Here is a 20,705-nt window from a genome sequence, read left to right on the forward strand (position 1 = left end):
AAGCAAAGCATATTTTTCGTGAATCATGAGGCAACACAAGCGGTCAGACATTAAACAACTTTTTATTGGCTCTTGTGTCACTCCTGGTTGAAGTCAAATGAAAATACTTTCAGATATATATATATATATATATATATATATATATATATATATATATATATATATATATATTAAAAAAAAAAAAAACAGATCACACCATTTAATTAGTGCTTCGAATGAGACCAGGGCTTTCTCTTTTTTTTTTTTACACACAGTAGCAGCCTTTCACACAGTGCAACATCTGAACTCCTGTGCAAAATCAGTAATAACAGTCACTGTATTTTAGTCACAACGACCCATCAATAAAAATATTCAAGTAAATATTAAAGAAAACGACAAAGAAAATATTGTAGTGCAGCAGCATCTTTATCGCAATATCAATCCAGGGATCAGTTCAGTTGCAAACAAAACATCAACTAAATTGCAATGTAGAACAAAAGTCAAATGTAGGCCTAGCCCACTATATGTGTGCAATAGAGGTTAGATCGGGCCTAAAAAATCCAGCCCGACCCGACACGACCCGCTGGTATTGAGGCCCGACCCAATTAACCCAATTAATTAATTAACTAGATTTGCAGGCCCAGCCCGAAAAACCTGAATTTTTTTTTTTTTTTTGGGGGGGGGGGGTGACGCGGAAAAAAAACGCAGCATCAGCAATTTATTTTCATTTCTTCGAGTTGGCAGAAAAAAAGTTTTCTTAATGTTTAAATAGTCTACATATTGTTATGATCATTATAAAAGCATTTACACAACGAAATAACGCTGGGAAAGTTTAATATAAAAAAAAAAAAACCTTGGGTTTTGCAGACACACAGAGGAAAAGATTCAAAAGGATCACATTTCTGTTGCCTTTGTGCGCATAAATAAAAGTGTCCTTCGTAACGAATTCTCAGTTGGCAGAAAAAAAAACGCACGTTTTCTTAATGTTTAAATAGTCTACATATTTTTATGATCATTATAAAAGCATTTACACAATGAAATAACGCTGGGAAAGTTTAATATAAAAAAAAAAACCTTGGGTTTTGCAGACACACAAGAGAAGATTCAAAAGGATCACATTTCTGTTGCCTTTGTGTGCATAAATAAGTCGTAACGAATTCTCAGTTGGCAGAAAAAAAACGCAAGTTTTCTTAATGTTTAAATAGTCTACATATTTTTATGATCATTATAAAAGCATTTACACAAGGAAATAACGCTGGGAAAGTTTAATATTAAAAAAAACATGCGGGCCACGGCGTTCATGTGCGTGCACTAGCAAATGCACAATACAGAGAGCCTGCTCTCTGTTTTATCCCTTGTTTTTTTAATCCATTGCTCGGATTTGTGTAAAGTGAACGCAATACAACCAAATGACGGATAAAACATACTTTCCTTTGTGATGCAGCTGTAATGTAGTATAACAGTTGTAAAAGGACACCAGAAACGGGGTTCATATGCATTCGCTTTTCCATCACAGTGCAGAGTATTGTGGGAAGCGACGTAATTATTTGATGTGCTTGTACTTGATATGCGATGTAGTTATTTGCCATGTAAACACAGGCCTGATGCAAGAGATTTTTTTATAATGTCCAAAAATAAATAAATAAAAGTCTGGAAAGGAAAAAAGCACGGCTGAGCGCAGAGGGTGGCAGAGCCTGATAAGTGACCTTTATGTTGGAGCAACAAAAAATAAGATCATCTACCGTGCTGTAGCCTCAGGTCAACGCATTTCTCCACACACTCTACGCGGTTTGACCCACCGGCAGCGTTCGAACACTAAAGAATTCTCCCGTGATGCAGTCTCTCTTAACTTCGACGTTGCAAAATTTTCCGCTTGCCCCTAAAACAATTTTTTTTTTTTTTTTTAAGCAAAAAAAAAGCGACACTTCAAAACGCTACTTGTCCTACAGTTTTTGTCCAAATCACATCATTTATGCATCAAAATCTTCAGGACGCTAAGAGGCACAAAAGTGACAAAGTGAAAAAGAGTGAGAGTGGTCAGTTTACAGCAGATGCCGCTGCCGTTGTGTGTATTTCATATTAGGTTTTGTCTGGCAGACAGGTATGTAGACATTGCAAAGTGTTACTTTAAGAAAAAAATATTCAAATTTAATTTTATTGCTTCGAGTATTCATTTAATTAAAGTTGCGTTGTAATGGTTTATTTCTAAAGTGTTTGCATTTAGTTTTATTGATTAGAGTGGATACACTGCCCTCTGATCTGCCTATTTTCACATGGCTGAATCCAACTGCTCCCTGTTAAGACCAACGTAAGCTCAGTTTTTCTTTGACCTAATGTTTTTTAATGCATGCATAATTTAGTTTATAGTAGAGCTGTCAAAATTATCGCGTTAACGCATGGTAATTACTTTTTTTTAATTACGTTAAAATATTTGACGCAATTAACGCACATGTCCCGCTCAGACAGTTTTCTGCCTTTTGATAAGTTTTACAGCAAGGCTTTTTGTGCTGTCTAAAAGCAAACTCTTGTGGTCGCTCTGCGACATGGTTTGTTTTCTTGCCAGTTCAATATGGCTGCACGACGTCTCAGGCTGACGCCTACGTTGTAATGTTGTGCTTATATGATCCTTGGACAAGATTTGTCCGTAAGTATGGTTGTTGTAAAGAATGTACATAAGCGAAATGTTATATTTTTTGTATGAGACGCTTTTTGTTTATGTTTAGTGAACCTGTATAGCGTGCTAAGCTAACATTGTTGCTAATGCAATGCTTGTGTATTTTTTGTTGTTGGTAGTTTTACGACGGTCTAAAGAGGGAAATGGTTTGAGGCCATTTTATTAATAAATCAGATGAAAAAGGAAGAAGTCTGATTATTAAGGCGTCGTTCACTAGCTGTCTAGCTTTGGAAAAAGTAGACGATTCGGAGTGAGGACAGCATAGACAGATTTAAATGACAGTAGAGTGAAATGCCCACTATAGTCCTTATGTACCGTATGTTGAATGTATATATCCATCTTGTGTCTTATCTTTCCATTCCAACAATTTATTTTACAGAATATATATATGATTTACAGAAAAATATGGCATATTTTATAGATGGTTTGAATTGCGATTAATTACGATTAATTACGATTAATTAATTTTTAAGCTGTAATTAACTCGATTAAAAATTTTAATCGTTTGACAGCCCTAGTTTATAGGTATATTTGGTCGTTTTTTGTGGGACTTTTTCTATGTAAGTTAGCCAATTGTTCTTTTGTTTTACATAGATCCTCATTTTTAAAAATAAATTTATACTGTGTGAGGCACAGCTCAGGTATTTTAATTTTTCATTTTCCTTATCCGATTACTCGATTATTCGAACTAACTAGTCCATCGATTAATGGACTACTAAAATATTCGATAGCTGCAGCCCTACTCTTATATTAATAAACCAAAGCCTTTTGTAACATCCTTAATTGCCATATTATTTTTTGTTTGTTTGCTTGCTTTGTAGATAAAATACGATATCCTTTTTGCTTCACACTGAATCGCGTTTGATTGAAATAATTTATCAAAAAGCATCACAAACAGATGTATCGCACTTTATCGAAGTGCATCACATCGTATCGGGAACAGGTTGTATTGTATCATATCAAATGGAGGATGAATCATATCGAAAACATGGATTAATCGCAAGTATCGTATCGGGCAGGGATTCAGTGTACCGCAAATTATATCGTATCGCTGGCAGGGCATCTAGATGCATATCTAATTGCCACAGTAATGGAGATCCGCACCCCTAGTCGGAACTAATATTCACATAGGAACTAAAGTTATACAACATAAGATATACAATATAAAGGAATACTACATCACATTTGTAAAATATAAACACATCATATAATAAATAATAGCCCATTTAAATAAAATAAATTGAAATGAGCTAAAACACCTGTAATTCAATTATAAGAATAATACACAGATCCTGCTTACACAATTACATTCATTAATTTCTGTATGGCGCTTTAATTTGACAAAATCCACCAAAAAAGCTTTTGAAAACTGTTCATAATAAAAATAAAATGATTCATTGAGGCATTTAATTTGTAAAATACATGTTAAAATCTTTGTCATTGGGATGGCATTTCTCTTTAGCACAGGACTTCTTGTTTCTTTCTTTCAGAAAGAAAACTGACCAATACGCGGGGTGTGAAAGGCAAATTTTTGTAGGATTATTAGCTTGAAATACCCGCTACTTTTTTGAGCAGAATCCCAGCTTTGTATAGGCTAATGTTCCGATTGTTGAAAGCACAAAAATGTGTAATAAACAACTACCAGATTTATATTTTGCATTTTGTTTTCTTACTGTACCGAAAATGAACCGAACCGTGACCTCAAAACCGAGGTACGTACCGAACCGAGATTTTTGTGTACCGTTACACCCCTAGTTTTTACCCAAAACATATGGTTCAACCAAAATTATCCAGATACCCACCATTGATTTCTAATGGTCAAAATTCCCCATTCAATTCCAATGGCCCTATTTGTCATTCTTCGATATTTTATCAAATGCTACAGAAATGTTATATACTAGGGTTGTTCCGATCATGTTTTTTTGCTCCCGATCCGATCCCGATCGTTTGTTTGAGTATCTGCCGATCCCGATATTTCCCGATCCGATTGCTTTTTTTTTTTTTTTTGCTCCCGATTCAATTCCAATCATTCCCGATAATTTTTCCCGATCATTTTGGCAATGCATTAAGAAAAAAATGGATAAAACTCGGACGAATAAATACATTCAACATACAGTACATAAGTACAGTATTTGTTTATTATGACAATAAATCCTCAAGATGGCATTTACAATATTAACGTTCTTTCTGTGAGTGGGATCCACAGATAAAGACTTGTGACTTTGTATATTGTGACTAAATATTGCCATCTAGTGTATTTGTTGAGCTTTCAGTAAATGATACTGTGGCCATCCCAAATGCATGATGGGAAGTGGAACCATGACTGTGCGTCGTGCTACCAATTGCTATATCTTCTCTGCGTTGGGAAATAACTTAAGGTGTTAAGACAAAGATTTATTGCCACCTAGCTTCCCCACATTGCTTCCCATGATATTTCTAATCATAGGGAAAGGGTTTGCAAGGCTTTAGCCAATTAAAAAAAGGCTCCAAAGGCTGCCAAAATTCACTCTACTCAGTTAGCGCTGCCTTTTATCTCTCTTTAGAGGCAAAACGGTGCCATTAAAGATTGAGGGCGACAATGAGTGAGATGGTCGTGCAGCGCATAGATTAATTGCATTAAATATTTTAACCTGTCACATTTTTTAATAAATTGATTTATATTTTGGGTAACCCTACCTTCAGCCTAAACTAAAGACTCTGGATGAGTGTATCACATATTATGTCTGTAACGTTAAATACAATTAGAAAATGATTTAATTCATATATAGTATATATATTAAAAAAAGGCATGGCCGATATTTTTTTGCCGATTCCGATACTTTGAAAATGACGTGATCGATCGATTCGGGACATCTCTATTATATACATTTTATTTTACCGAAAAGCTGGAAGTCAATGCGCGTTACTTGGTTCTGAAGTGAAATATATTTTAAATTCTGAATTTTTCCTCCTTTGATGCCTCCCGACAGGCTTCCTGTCTGCCCATGTCAATCATCATCGTGGGGGTTGGACCTGCCGAGTTTGATGGTAAGGAACGCGTTTACACCGATTGATTGACCGCCCTCACATTTTTTTGTTGCTGTTGTTGTTTGTGGTCACCAGCTATGGTTGAATTAGATGGTGATGAGGTCCGCATTTCATCCAGAGGAAGATCCGCAGAAAGGGATATTGTTCAGGTATGTTCTAGTAATAATTAAGTCTAAAAAGCCCCACAGCGACCTTTACGGTGCCGCCACGTGGCCCGGGTGGGCGAGAGCAGGTACCCTTGTTAGTTGTCGTCCTAACGAGCTGAAATCCACACATGCGGAGGACTTCTACGCAGGGAAAATAAAGTTTCAGCCGCTCGGAAGACAACGGCACTTCTGCCTCCCGCTTCTCATTATCGGCAAACTAATAGGGCACCGTGACATGGCGAGTTTGGCATCTCGTGGCGTCGGGCTTCATGTATAAATGCCTCTCCCTTGTGATCTTTGTGATTGTGGGCGACAGCGGCTCATTAAGTGAATTAAACACTCTAGGAGCTCCGTCTTCATTTAGCATAAGCGTCTAGATCAAGGGAGGGTTGCGAGTTAGTTACTGTACAAGGCTGATTCCACAAAGTCTCATGTTGAATTCTAAAATGCTTTGTACGGTCTTACAAAAGCAACTAAACAGTGCACATTACGCAATGGCGAAGTCAGCATTTTTTTGTAAAATGCCTCAATAGAATGTTGTACAACAAAGCCGAAGCAGTTTTTTAAGGTAATAATTGGAATGTGACACAATGGCAAAGTCAATCACCTGACCTGAAATCTATTGAGTAAGCATTTTGGAGGGAATTTGAGGTTACGACTAAAGATGATCGGGTCCGATCACGTCATTTTCAAAGTATCGGAATCGGCAAAAAAATATCGGACATGCCTTTTTTTAATATATATATATATATATATATTAGGGCTGTCAAAATTATCGCGTTAACGGGTGTTGATTAATTTTTTAATCACGTTAAAATATTTGACGCAATTAACGCATGCACTGAATGAGCCGCTCTCGCATTGCCTCAAACAGATTTCAATGAGGCCGTTTATGGACATTAAGAGTGAAGGGAATGCCACCGGCCGCTTGGGGGCAGCGCAGCGCCGTTCCATACTAATGTTATTCCTTCTAATAGTGGGAGAATCAGTAGTTGTGAGACATTTATGCTGTTGCTTTGTGCTCCACACATATTTTGGTAAGTTTGCTTTCTTTTAGTGGCAATTATGTGTCTCTTGTTGTATTTTGGGTAAGATATGCTCAGAGATATATCTGTTATAAAGGCGAGTGGACACAGGCGTTCTTTGGGCTGCGCCGTTTATTGGCATACGCTTCTGCAACTCCTTCACAACAAACAGAAGTATCAATTAGTGAAAGCACCACAAAAATAATATTGCTATCTCTCAAAAAAAATAATGTTCACAAAAAGAAAAGCACTTCAGTCTGTAGTAATGAGGCCCTATTCTCACACAGCTAAACAACAATGCAAAGTGAACTGGCATTACTCAGAGTTTGGTCACTCAATTCTTATTATTGTTATTTTTATTTTTCCTATTATTATGTTAACTCTACTTTTGACTGAAAATTGTACAAATTTTATTAAAACGAAAATATGAAGAGGGGTTTTCATATAAAATTACTATAACTTGTAACTATAACGTTTATCTTTTATGAACTACAAGTCTTACTATCCATGGATCACTTAAACAGAAAGAATGTTAATAATGCCATTTGTGGATTTATTGTTATAATAAACAAATACAGCACTTATGTACAGTATGTTGTATGTATATATCCGTCTTGTGTCTTATCTTTCCATTCCAACAATAATTTGCAGAAAAATATAGCATACTTTAGAGATGGTTTGAATTGCGATTAATTACGATTAATTAATTTTAAAGCTGTAATTAACTCGATTAAAAATTTTAATCGTTTGATACCCCTAATATATATATATATATATATATATATATATATATATATATTTTTTTTTTTAAATAGTTTTTGTTAAATCGTTTTGTAATGGTATTTAACGTTACAGACAAAATGTCTTACACTCATCCAGAGTCTTTAGTTTTGGCTGAAAGTAGGGCTATCAAATTTATCGCGTTAACGGCGGTAATTTTTGTTTTTTTTTATTAATCACGTTAAAATATTTCACGCAATTAACGCATGCGCTGCACGACCCACTCACACATTGTTGCGTTCAATCTATAATGGCGCGGTTTTATCTATATATAAAGCTAAAAGGCAGCATAAAATGAGTAAAGTGAATTTTGGCAGTCTTTGAAGCCATGTTTTGATTGGCTAAAGCCTTAAAATCCCTCTTTCAACAATTAGAAATATTGTGAGAAGAAAGGTAGTGATTGATCTTTTTCTTGACACCCTATGTTATTTCCCAACGCGGAGAAGATATATCAATTGGTGCCATGACGCACCGTCATGGTTGCACTTCCCATCATGCATTTGGGCAAAACAGTTAAATGGCTACAGTATCATTTACTGAAAGCTCAACAAATACACTAGATGGCAATATTTAGTCACAATATACAAAGTCACATTTATCCTTTAAAAATGACAAGTCTTTCTATCCACGGATCCCTCTCACAGAAAGAATGTTAATAATGTAAATGCCATCTTGAGGATTTATTGTCATAATAAACAAATACAGTGCTTATGTACTGTATGTTGAAAGTACATATTCGTCCGAGTTTTATTCATTTTTTTCTTAATGCATTGTCAAAATGTATATGATCGGGAAAAATTCTCGGGAATTGAATCGGGAGCAAAAAAAAGCAATCGGATCGGGAAATATCGGGATCGGCAGATACTCAAACTAAAACGATCGGATCGGGAGCAAAAAACGTGATCGGAACAACCCTAGTAACTTACGACGCCTCAAGAGAGTGTCGTATGAAAAGGCTAAAGCAGCCAAAGAGTTAATAACGGCAAATTAGTGGAATGGTACGCAATGCTAAAGTCTATCACCTGACCTGAAGCCAATTGAGTATGCAAAAACACCTCAAATGTAAAGACCAACCCGCATTACTTCTCTTTCCTAGTTCGTCCCCTTCCGAGACTACATCGACCGGAAGGGGAATCACATCCTGAGCATGGCTCGTCTCGCCAAAGACGTCTTGGCCGAGATCCCGGACCAGTTCCTCTCCTACATGAGGACCCGCGGGATCAAACCGGGCCCCGCGCCGCCTCCCTATACACCTCCGGGACAGCCCCTCCAAACGCAGATATGAGCGAGAAGAGACAAGGTTTTGAAGTTTCCGAAGTCTCCATCCACGCCTACGTGTCACGGACCCGGCGGTTGTTTTCGACAGCCGCGCGCCAAACCGGGAAGAGAACGAGCACTACCTGTTTACTTCCAACATCAAGCATTCCTCTCTTTGTCTGGAATATGTATATTTTGGCCTGGAAAAAGCTGGGGATTCGCTGTTGAAGAGAGAAGCAGCAGCAACAGGTTTCTTTTAAATGAAAAAAAACTAAAGAATGTCCCCCTGACAACAAAACCCAACAATAATTTTAAGTGTAAATAACCAACTCACCGTTTACAGTAAGGATTTTTACTGTTGATATTTTTCTACTTGTGATATTTTCTCTCGCTATCTTTTTCCTGACATGCGTCAGGTAGCAGCAGTGCAGGTCCTGGTAGCCCTTCTGTACCGTACCGTGCTGTACCGTACTTCACTATACCCTTGGTGTTTATCGACCATTTTGCATGAGTAGCCTGGACCACGTGCATGCGTATAGCGGCCTTGCACTACCTCTTTCAACCATCCGTCTGTTTTGAGGTGGGTTGAGTGTGTGAGAAAGAGTGTGTGAGTAATAGAGAGGTGCCATTGTCTCTCTGTCTGTTGGTCTTCCTTCTAAAATCTCCCCTCTTTGCAGCTGTGTTTCCATCCATTTATACTGATTTGCTATTTTGTAGTCACAGAATCCTCTGTGTAGATATAAATATTCTAAACGTGCACGGTTACCAGTTCAAAAAATAACAAGAATCTGTTTCAAGTTTACTCGGAACTCATTGGCTACCATTGACGTCGATGGTCGTCAGTGTTGTGCAACGAGTGAATTCATATCTGTTCTTTTTTATACAGATGGGGGCTGCCATGGTTCATCAACTCATTGATTATCAAATTCATCGATATATTGTTTGTTTCGATCTTCAGTGAATCAGTCAGAGGCATTTTTGTTTGAGCTCATAAATTGCACGAATGCTCTTTTTTGAGCATCTAAATCAGGGGTCCCCAAACTACGGTCCGCGGGCCGGAGACGACCCCCCTCCACATTTGGTCTAGCCCCCTGAACATTTTTTTTTTCCTCAATAGTGTTATTTATTTCCTGGCTTTTTTTCTGTGAAGAACCCAGAGAGGGTTATTTGGTTATTATCTATTTAATTAATGGTGTTATTGTATTATATTATTATATTTAGGGCTGTCAAAATTATCGCGTTAACGGGCGGTAATTAATTTTTAAAAATTAATCACATTAAATATTTGACGCAACAGATTAAAATGACAGCACAGTGAAATGTGTACTTGTGTTTTTCGGAGTTTTGGCGCCCTCCGCTGGCGCTTGGGTGCGACTGATTTTATAGGCTTCAGCACCCATGTGCATTGTGTAAGTAATTATTGATATCAACAATGGCAGGCTACTAGTTTATTTTTTGATTGAAAATTTTACAAATTTTATTAAAACGAAAACATGAAGAGGGGTTTTAATGTAAAATTTCTATAACTTGTACTAACATTTATCTTTTAAGAACTACAAGTCTTTCTATCCATGGATCGCTTTAACAGAATGTTAATTAATAATGGTAATGCCATCTTGTTGATTTATTGTTATGATAAAGAAATACAATACTTAATGTACCGTATGTTGAATGGATATATCCAGCTTGTGTCTTATCTTTCCATTCCAACAATAATTTACAGAAAAATATGGCATATTTTATAGATGGTTTGAATTGCGATTAATTGCGATTAATTACGATTAATTAATTTTTAAGCTGTGATTAACTCGATTAAAAAATTTAATCGTTTGACAGCCCTAATTATATTATATTGTATTATATTTAGGGCTGTCAAACGATTAAAATTTTTAATCGAGTTAATCACAGCTTAAAAATTAATTAATCGTATTTAATCGCAATTCGAACCATCTATAAAATACGCCATATTTTTCTGTAAATTATTGTTGGAACGGAAAGATAACACACAAGACTGATATATACATTCAACATACTGTACATAACTACTGTATTTGTTTATTAAAACAATAAATCAACAAGATGGCATGAACATTATTAACATTCTGTTAAAGCGATCCATGGATAGAAAGACTTGGAGTTCTTAAAAGATAAATGTTAGCACAAGTTATAGAAATTTTATATTAAAATCCCTCCTAATGTTTTCGTTTTAATAAAATTTTCAAACAAAAAATAAACTAGTAGCTCGCCATTGTTGATCTCAATAATTACACAATGCTTATGGTGCTGAAACCCATAAAATCAGTCGCACCCAAGCACCAGCAGAGGGCGACAAAACACCAGAAAACACAAGTAACAAATGGACATGACACCGTGCTGTCATTTTAATCCGTTTGAGCGTGGCATGTGCGTTAAATGCATCAAATATTTTAACGTGATTTCAAAAAATTAACACCCGTTAACGCGATAATTTTGACAGCCCTAATTATATTATATCTTTTTTTTTTTTTTTTTTTTAAATTTACTTTCGTTCCGTGAAGAATCCAGAAAGGGTTATTTGATTGTGGCTTTCTGAAAAACAATAATTTTTTACATTTAGGCACTCCTGCAATCGTCACACTTTTTCTGTTACAAACTGACCCTGGCCCCTCATCAGAGAACGGAAAGGTTATGTGGCCCTCACAGGAAAAAGTTTGGGGATCCCTGATCTAAATAATCATATTTTCAATGTACAGTAATTTATTCACGTTTTTTCTTTCTTTCTTTTTTTTTAAATTAGTACGTACTCTAAATTGTAACTCTAAATTTTAACTCTAACTCTGAATTCAGAGTCAAAATTTGAAGTTAAACTCTAAATTCCAACTAAATGCTAAGTTTGAATTTAGTGTTAGTTAGAATTTAAGCTCTAAACTTGCAGTCTAAATTGTAGATCTAAATTATGAGTTAGGATTTTGAGTTAAAATTAATTTTAACTCTAAATTCGGAGTCTGAATTCCGAGTTAGAGTATAGTGTTAGAGTTAGAAATTACTCTTGATTTTAACTCTATATTCTAACCCAACCTTAAAAAAATCCTAATTTTCCTCAACGCTTATCCTCAAAAGGGTCGCGTGGGTGCTGGAGTTTTATTTACTTTTTCAAAAAGGGAAAAAATACAGTGTTTCTGTATTTCTCGATAGCATTTTTTGGCTCCCAATATGATTTCGATACCTGATTTTGCCGTGTTTTTTGAAAATATTCATTTCATACTGAATTACTGCTTGCATGGGTTAACGTTTGCCATCGTGGTGACGGAAATAGTCAGTAGGGGATGCTGGTGGGAAGTAGTAACATCATAATAGGGCCTTATGATTGATTTTACAGTAAAATTTTTTTTGAATTTGTCATGTTTTCTTTTTGTATAAATTGGGTTTGTTATGCTGTTCTCTGCTGGGTTTTAGCTTAATTATTTAGGCTCTATTACAGGGGTCAGCAACCCTGGTCCTCGAGTGCCACTATCCAGCTTGTTTTCCATTTCTCCCTCCTTTGACACATCTGAATCAAATGATCAGCTCATCAGCAAGCTCTGCAGGAGCCTGATAACGATCATGATTATTTGACTCAGGTGTGTTAACGGAGGGAGACATGGAAAACAAGCTGGATAGTGGCACTCGAGGACCAGGGTTGCTGACCCTTGCTCTATTATTATGAACCTACAAGGTCAAGCTATTCAATTGGTAAGAATCCAGTGTGTACATGCAGTTTGCCCATGATCAGTGGCGGATTTGGAAATTTCGGGGCCTAAGGCGAACATATCCAGGGGCTGTCTTCATGGGTCAGTGGTTAAAAAGGTGAGAAGGGTGTGGAGGAAATATGTTCCGGTACACTAGGGCTGTCCTAAAGGACAAATTTTCTCCTGATTAATCAGCCGACTAGTTTTACGATTAGTCGACTAATTTAATAATTTTCTGTTTTTTTACTAATTCAGCAATGAAATTTTGTTGACGCTTATTAATTCACAAAACCATTTTGGAACACTTAAATTCTTTATTAAAGTACAAATAATCATGTAAATAACAATAATGAATCACAAATAAACAATGAGGTTAAATGGTGATAAAAGTGCAAAAGAATGGAAAGTAAACAGATTCAGATCACTGACTTTGCTTTTCCAACATTATTCAAAACAATTCTTAAAAAAAAAAATTCTAGCAATATTATTACTATAGTATACTACTATATATAATAGTAATGTTATAATTTTAATAATTATTCATTGCCAATTATATTTGTCATAAAGAGTGTCATTTGAAAGCTATTCTTAGTGTAGAATCTGTATTCTGTAGTATTTACTCAACATATTATAATTAGGGCTGTCAAAATTATCGCGGGCGGTAATTCGTTTTTTAAATTAATCACGTTAAATATTTAACGCAATTAACGCATATGTCCCGCTTAAAAGATTAAAATGACAGCAGTCAGTGTAATGTCAGCTTGTTACTTGTTTTTTGTTGTTTGGCGCCCTCTGCTGGCGCTTCGGCCCATATGATTTTATAGGTTTTAGCACAATGGGCAAACGTGGTGTAATTATTGACATAAACAATGGCAAGCTACTAGTTTATTTTTTGATTGAAAATTAAAAAAAAAAAAAAATGGAATAAAACGAAAACATTAAGAGGGATTTTAATATAAAATTTCTGTAACTTACTAACATTTATCTTTTAAGAACTACAAGTCTCTCTATCCATGGATCACTTTAAGAGAATGTTAATAATGTTAATGCCATCTTGTTGATTTATTGCTATAATAAACAAATACAGTACTTAAGTACTGTATGTTGAATGTATATATCCATCTTGTGTCTTATCTTTCCATTCCAACAATAATTTACAGAAAAATATGGCATATTTTATCGATGGTTTGAATAGCGATTAATTACGATTAATTAATTTTTAAGCTGTAATTAACTCGATTAAAAATTTTAATCGTTTGACAGCCCTAATTATAGTATTAATTCTGAAGTATGTGGAATTAACTCCAGAAATCGTTATTTATATGACGAACATGACATGCTTTTATTTTTTAATTGTTCGCCGGAGGGTACGTTCGCTAAACCGCTAACCGAAAGCTTTACACTCAGTAAAAAAAACATTCTTCGTCATTGCTTGCGGTGTCACTAATAGATTCAATTTTTTTTCGTTAGCAAATGCTGTTAACCAGCTGTTGAGTGTTATTGTATGACTGATTGGAACTGTACTGCATTGTTTCGCCACAGGGTGTGCTGTCGTGTATTTTATGTTCGGTGTGAAGAAGAAGAAAGTTAAAAGAGGCATTAGCGGCCTGTTCTCAACTTCTCCCTCAGTGCACTTTGGCTCTCATGGAGAGCACGTTCGCTCATGTTTTCGAAGTAAATGATCGCCGACGTGCAAAGTAGCAAATGAGCTGTAAAAATAGCGAGCTTCGTAGCGTGAAAAACGAGAGAGAGAGCTAAGTGAAGCTAACGAACACCTAAGCGATGCTAAACGGCGCTAAATGAAGCTAAGTGACTGATACTCAGTCCGTCGTCGTGGAACAGTCCATTGCAGTGCGTGTGTGTGGGGGAGAGATAATACAAATGTAGCATTCAAATGGCTTTCTTTTTTTGTTTTGTTATTTTTTTGTTTGGTATGCTGACATAATTATACATGACGAATAGTTGGGGCTGCTGCCCTTGCACATTGGGGCAAGGGCAGCCGGTTGGGGTCCCCCTACAAAATGGGAGCCTAAGGCAATCGCCTACTTCGCCTGAATAGTAGATCCGCCTATGCCCATGATTATTTCCCAGTTCTTATTTTCATCATTGGCCTTTGAGATAAGAAAAGACAACGATAAGTTTGAGGCTGAAGGCGAGCATTTCAAGTAATGCAATTGGTTCTTGTTTATTACTGAATAATATATTGAAGTATTGTTATTGAAATAGCCAATTCATCTAAAATCAAAATTATCACCTATGGCAGCCCCGATGGAAACACAGTGGCTTTCTGTTTCTTCTCAGCCTTGGCAGCGATGCCCAAATGCTCGGGGGTTTGTATATACACACTAGTTCTTGACATCGCTTCTCATGTTCAAAAAGACAAGCAGCTGCTCTCAAACAACGTTTGAGCAACAAGAGCCCAGTGGTCAAAAATGCATAGAAAACACATTTTGTCAATTGTTTAAAAAAATAATAATAATTTTTTTTTCATGAATGTGAAATGACTGAATACGCCAGTGAAAATGGATCATCTGAAAGTATTTCAGAACAATGGACATTTTGTGAAGGACACATTCATCGCATGAGGAAATCTGAAGGTCCTAATGTATTTTCACAGAAAATGTATACATGTGAAGTATATTTAATTAGTTTTATCACGCTAGAGGACTGACAGCATGCGTTTGGATGTATCACACTGCGGGACCAATTTAACATCCGTAAAAAAAAAAAAAATCACAAACTGCTGTTGTTGTTTTTCCGAAATTGTAGCGAATAGTATGAATTTCTGGCATTTTTTTTTTTTAGCTCTTTTCTAGTGTAGCAGTGCCAACATTTATTTGTGCGTGTGTGTTTGCTCACCCGCCGCATTCAAGGCATAGCTGGACACATCATTAAGACGGCGGGTCAGAAAAAGGGAGCTCGTTACAGCACTCGGTATAACTTCGAGAAGCCCGGGTATTTTTGATCTGCCGCCACAGGGGCGGTCAGAGTGGACTTTATTTTTACTGTCATGGGCGGGAGAGGCCACAGAGGGGTTTACCTGCCCAGCTGCTCGTTGACACCTCACTCCACCGAGAGGTGGTAGTTTTATTTTTGTAGCAAATCGGGTTAGAAAAGCACTTGCCAAAGCCAGAATCAGGAAATCAAAGGCACTCTTTGCCATTGAGTTCAAAATTTAAACCCTTGATGCCTGAATTTACATTGGAGGAACACTTACCATGTTCTGCGGACTATAAGTCGCACTTGTGGAATGCAAAAGTTTGGGCACGTCTGATAATTTTAAAGATTTTCCTTTGTGAAAATGAACAAAAAATTCATTCAAATATACTATATTGTTTTCCAAAATTTGCAGGTTCGCGGTGAATCAGTAACAGGCACACTTTTACTCAATAGACAATGTTTATTGATTAGAAAATGCAGAATAAATGAGATTTATTGATGACAATCCCACAAGAGCAAGCAACAAGCATCAAAAACAAGGGTAACGATGACGCTAGATTTGAGTTTGTCAATCCCAGAATCCCCGCGCTACGTTACAGCACAACTAGGTGTTCCTTGGCAATGAAAATCGCTTACCGTGACAAATGAGCGGGAGCCAACGCTCCGGTTAGGCGGCGAATAAATTTCCCCCCCAAATGGGACGTACACTCCGCCTATTTTTGTTTAGATGATTATTGCGCACTCTGTTTATCCTATAAACGTCATTTCACTTCGCATATATTACTGTGTTCATCTGCTATATGATATGTTTTCCGAAACTTCCAGGTTCGCGGTGAATCAGTAACAGGCACACTTTTGCTCAATAGACAATGTTTATTGATTAGAAAATGCAAAAAAATGAGATTTATTGATTATAATCCCACAAGAGCAAGCAACAAGCATCAAAAACAAGGGTAACGATGACGCTAGATTTGAGTTTGTCAATCCCAGAATCCCCGCGCTACGTTACAGCACAACATGGTGTTCCTTGGCAATGAAAGTCACTTACCGTGACAAATGAGCGGGGAGCCAAAACACTCCGGCAGAGCGGCAAAGGAACAAAACCAGGCGATCCGTACGTGACCCGCTGGTGGACTTCCTTCGCCGCCTAACCGGAGCGTTGGCTCCCGCTCATTTGTCACGGTAAGCGATTTTCATTGCCAAGGAACACCTGGTTGTTCTGTAACGTAGCGCGGGGATTCTGGGATTGACAAACTCAAATCTAGCGTCATCGTTACCCTTGTTTTTGATGCTTGTTGCTTGCTCTTGTGGGATTGTAATCAATAAATCTCCTTTATTCTGCATTTTCTAATCAATAAACATTGTCTATTGAGCAAAAGTGTGCTTGTTACTGATTCACTGCGAACCTGGAAATTTCGGAAAACATGGATCACTTAGCAGATGAACACAGTAATATATGAGAAGTGAAATGAAGTTTATAGGATAAACAGAGAGTGCGCAATAATCATTTAAACAAAAAAACAAAAATAGGCGGAGTGTACGTCGCATTTTGGGGGGGAAATTTATTTGATAAAATCCAACGCCAAGAACAGACATATCATCTTGAAAGGCAATTTGAAATGAAAATACAGTAGAATAGCAAACAACAGGCTAAATGAGTGTACGTTTTGCGAAGGTTACATGATTCATAAACAATGAACTGAGATGCCCGGTATGTTAGCGTAACATAGCTATTAAGAGTTATTCAGATAACTATGCCGAAAAAACATGCTGATAAGTAACCAAACCATCAGTGTCACTCCATGAGCAATTAGCTTTTTTTGTTTCAAGTTTCTCGCGAACTCAAAACTTTCTTTCTGCTGCACAAGTACTGTTTTCGGCTGCATATTTCACTACTTGCAGCTTGTAATCTCAGCATATGATTTTCTTTTTGGTGCCATTTTGTTCAGCCCTTCTCAGTTGTTTGTATTTGTTTTCATAAGTTACCTCCAAATACAGGCCTTGAGCGCCCTCTTGCGGTTCATTGTGAAAATAACATGGAATGATATAATAATGTGTTTTTAATGTAATGTATTTCACACTTAAGTCGCTCTATAATATAAGTCGCACCCCCGGCTAAACCACGAAAAAAACTGTGACCTATAGTCCGCAAAATACGTTACTTACAGTGTTGTTTTTTGCAGCCTTTTCTGTCCTCACTTTATTCAGCTAGATCGATTGCAAACAAGGAATTTTGGAAAGCTTTAACACAAACACATGCACAACTACGAGCAAAATGACACACATTTCGACAATCCAACAATTAACAAAAAACAGTTGGAGTGTCTAATCAAGTTAACATGTAATTTTAGATCAAATTGACCTAATTTGCATTGCAAAAGTCCGCTAGCTTAAATACTAAGAAATACTAATACTGTAACAAAAACATGTACAACTATGAATAAAATGGCCGACATTTCGACAATAGAACACTGAACACAAAAGAATTGGACTTTAAATGTCTCAATCGTCAAATTGATATGTAAATTTAGATCGAATTTGCAGAGCAAATCTGTTAGCTTAAATGCTATTAAGTCCGAATGCTGTAACATACGCACATGTACAACTATGAGCAATATGACACACATTTCGACAATAGGGCACTTAACACAAAACAATTTTAATTTAAATGTCTCATTAGTTAAATTGATAAATAAATTTAATAGATCGAATCGACCAAATGCTACGAAATGCTAACAATTGTTAAAAATTCTCTTAACATATTGTTCAAATGCTATTAAATGCTGACAAATTTTTAAAACAATAACATTAACATATCATTAAAATGCTAATTTCCACAAAAAACAGCTAAATATACCTAAACTAAATTATGAATGCATTAATAAATATATTAGCTCTAACAAAAACATTGGATTCATGTTAGACGAGTTATGTCGTATTCACTGTTGCCAACAAAGGGCGGTGTATCCTTCCAAATCGATGTAACTAAATACAGTACTTTAAATGTAAATTCAGCCATCAGGGAGTTACATTTTCCACTCTTAATGGCCATATTTTCCGGACTTGCACCACTTTTAGTCTGAAAATATGGTTAATTTTCTAAAATCCACATTTAGTGTACTTTCAAAAGAATGTAATATAGTATAGCTATTATTTTAAACTAATCTCATTCCAGTGAATTCGTGTGTACGTGTGCGCATGTTGCCTTTCGACAAAAGTGTTTTACTAGACGTAAAGTGTTAAAACACAAGACCTTTGTTTACTAAAAAGCTATCCAAATACGATATTGTATGCTCGTCATATTTTCAAAACGTGCACTATGTTTGCATGTACAGTTTTACAAAGGATGCACCGGTACCGTTTTGTTGAATACAAACTGTGTTTTTGAAGTATATAATTGTACAAACATGGCCTTAAATGAATTTTCTGGAATTTGTGCGATGCCTTCTCGAGAAGAATTATTTCCTGTCCGTGTTCTGATGCGTTTTAGTGGGATTTCTTTGTTTTTCAAGGGGTGGGTGTGTTGTTATTATTATTAATTTTTAAAACTGTGATTCATAATCAAAGAAAGCATGGTTAAGTACTGATTGTCTTACTACATATGATAGATGACTATTTCTGTATTGAGCTATGGATTTTTAAATAAATATTCCTATGAAAGACCTGTTTTAATTGTCATCTAGAAAACTTCGACGGTAGCTTTGCTATGATGGTTGGTATATCGGGTCACTTCCTGTTGATATCAGGTCACTTGGTTTGGAAATCAATAGGAGTGAAAGTTTATGTGCCATTGACATGAATGAGAAATTTTGCCCATTAGAAATGAATGGGTATGTTTTTGGTCAATTTTGGCCGAACCGTACGTTCTGAATAGAACTTGTGTGTCCCTTAGCGACCTGATTTTTTTTATGTATACATGATGTGATTTAGACAAAAATTGTACAACAAGTAGCGTTTTGAAATTGCACTTTTTTTGTTGTTGTTTTTTGCGAACGGTCATTTTTGGGGTCAAACAAAAGTTGCATGAGAATTCCAGTCGTTTTGGTGTAGGAATGGTGTCTGTAGGTCCAACGGTTTTGGCTGGGAAGAGACGCCATTGAAAGAAAATAGGAATATTATCACTGCTTAATTTGTAAATCATAAGGTGCCGGAACGCGAAGTACATATGACAGTGCAGGGATGACGAGACGGGGTCAGATCCCGGAACATAGGCAGAAAATGGTGCTGAAAACAACACGCAAATGCCCACTTGCCATGCTGTGGGATTTACAGGCCTCAATTTCAGATAATATCCATGATTTAACTGTTATGACAATAATTTACAATTATTTAGGCTATACAGACAGACAGTAAATGCAACTGTCTTTTTGTCATGTTGAAATACCGTTTGATTCTGGCTGCTTGCTCCCCAAATGCCACAAATTTCCAAAGTTTTCAATGTCAGGGGCGTGATTTGTTGGTCCAGCTTTTCAGTGCATCAACAAATCTCTCGACTATTTCAAATGACGTTACATTTTTATAAACAACATGCAATTCTTCGGATTTGTTCTGTAAATGTATTTATGCATCTTATTAAAGATGCGATGCCGATCGATCGGGTCCGATCACGTCATTTTCAAAGTATCAGAATCGGCAAAAAAATATCGGACATGCCTTTTTTTAATATATTTATATTTTTTGATTAAATCGTTTTGTATTTGTATTTAACGTTACAGACAAAATGTCTTACACTCTGTCTTTAGTTTTGGATTCAAGTAGGGCTATCAAATTTATCGCGTTAACGGCGACAATTTTTTAAAATTAATCACGTAAAAGTACTTAACGCAATTAACGAATGCGCTGCACGACCCACTCACGCATTGTCGCATTCAATCTATAATGGCGCCGTTTTACTTACATATAGAGCTAAAAGATAACGTAAAATGAGTATAGTGAATTTAGGCAGTCTTTGGAGCCTTTTTATAAATGGCTAAAGCCTTAAAATCCCTCTCTCCACAATTGGGAATATCGTGGGAAGCAGTGTGGGGAAGTAACACCCTATATTACTTCCCAACACAGAGAAGATATATCAATTGGTGCCACTACGCACAGTCATGGTTGCACTTCCCATCATGCATTTGGGCAGAACAGTTAAATGGCTACAGTATCATTTACTAAAAGCTCAACAAAT

At 36.3% G+C, this 20,705-nt stretch overlaps 1 protein-coding gene across 1 annotated transcript in view; it reads left to right on the forward strand.

The window, feature by feature from the left end:
* LOC130928165 (copine-8) overlaps window positions 1-10,613 on the forward strand; it is an 86,738-nt gene extending 76,125 nt beyond the window's left edge. Inside the window, exons 18-20 of the mRNA XM_057854422.1 lie at window positions 5,623-5,680; window positions 5,756-5,829; window positions 8,728-10,613. Of these exons, the coding sequence (XP_057710405.1) occupies window positions 5,623-5,680; window positions 5,756-5,829; window positions 8,728-8,916 (321 nt within the window). The 3' untranslated portion in view covers window positions 8,917-10,613. The remainder of the gene's footprint in view (window positions 1-5,622; window positions 5,681-5,755; window positions 5,830-8,727) is intronic.
* Window positions 10,614-20,705: the final 10,092 nt, after the last annotated feature.

The sequence above is a fragment of the Corythoichthys intestinalis genome, chromosome 13 (genome assembly GCF_030265065.1).
Source record: "Corythoichthys intestinalis isolate RoL2023-P3 chromosome 13, ASM3026506v1, whole genome shotgun sequence".
NCBI lineage: Eukaryota > Metazoa > Chordata > Actinopteri > Syngnathiformes > Syngnathidae > Corythoichthys > Corythoichthys intestinalis.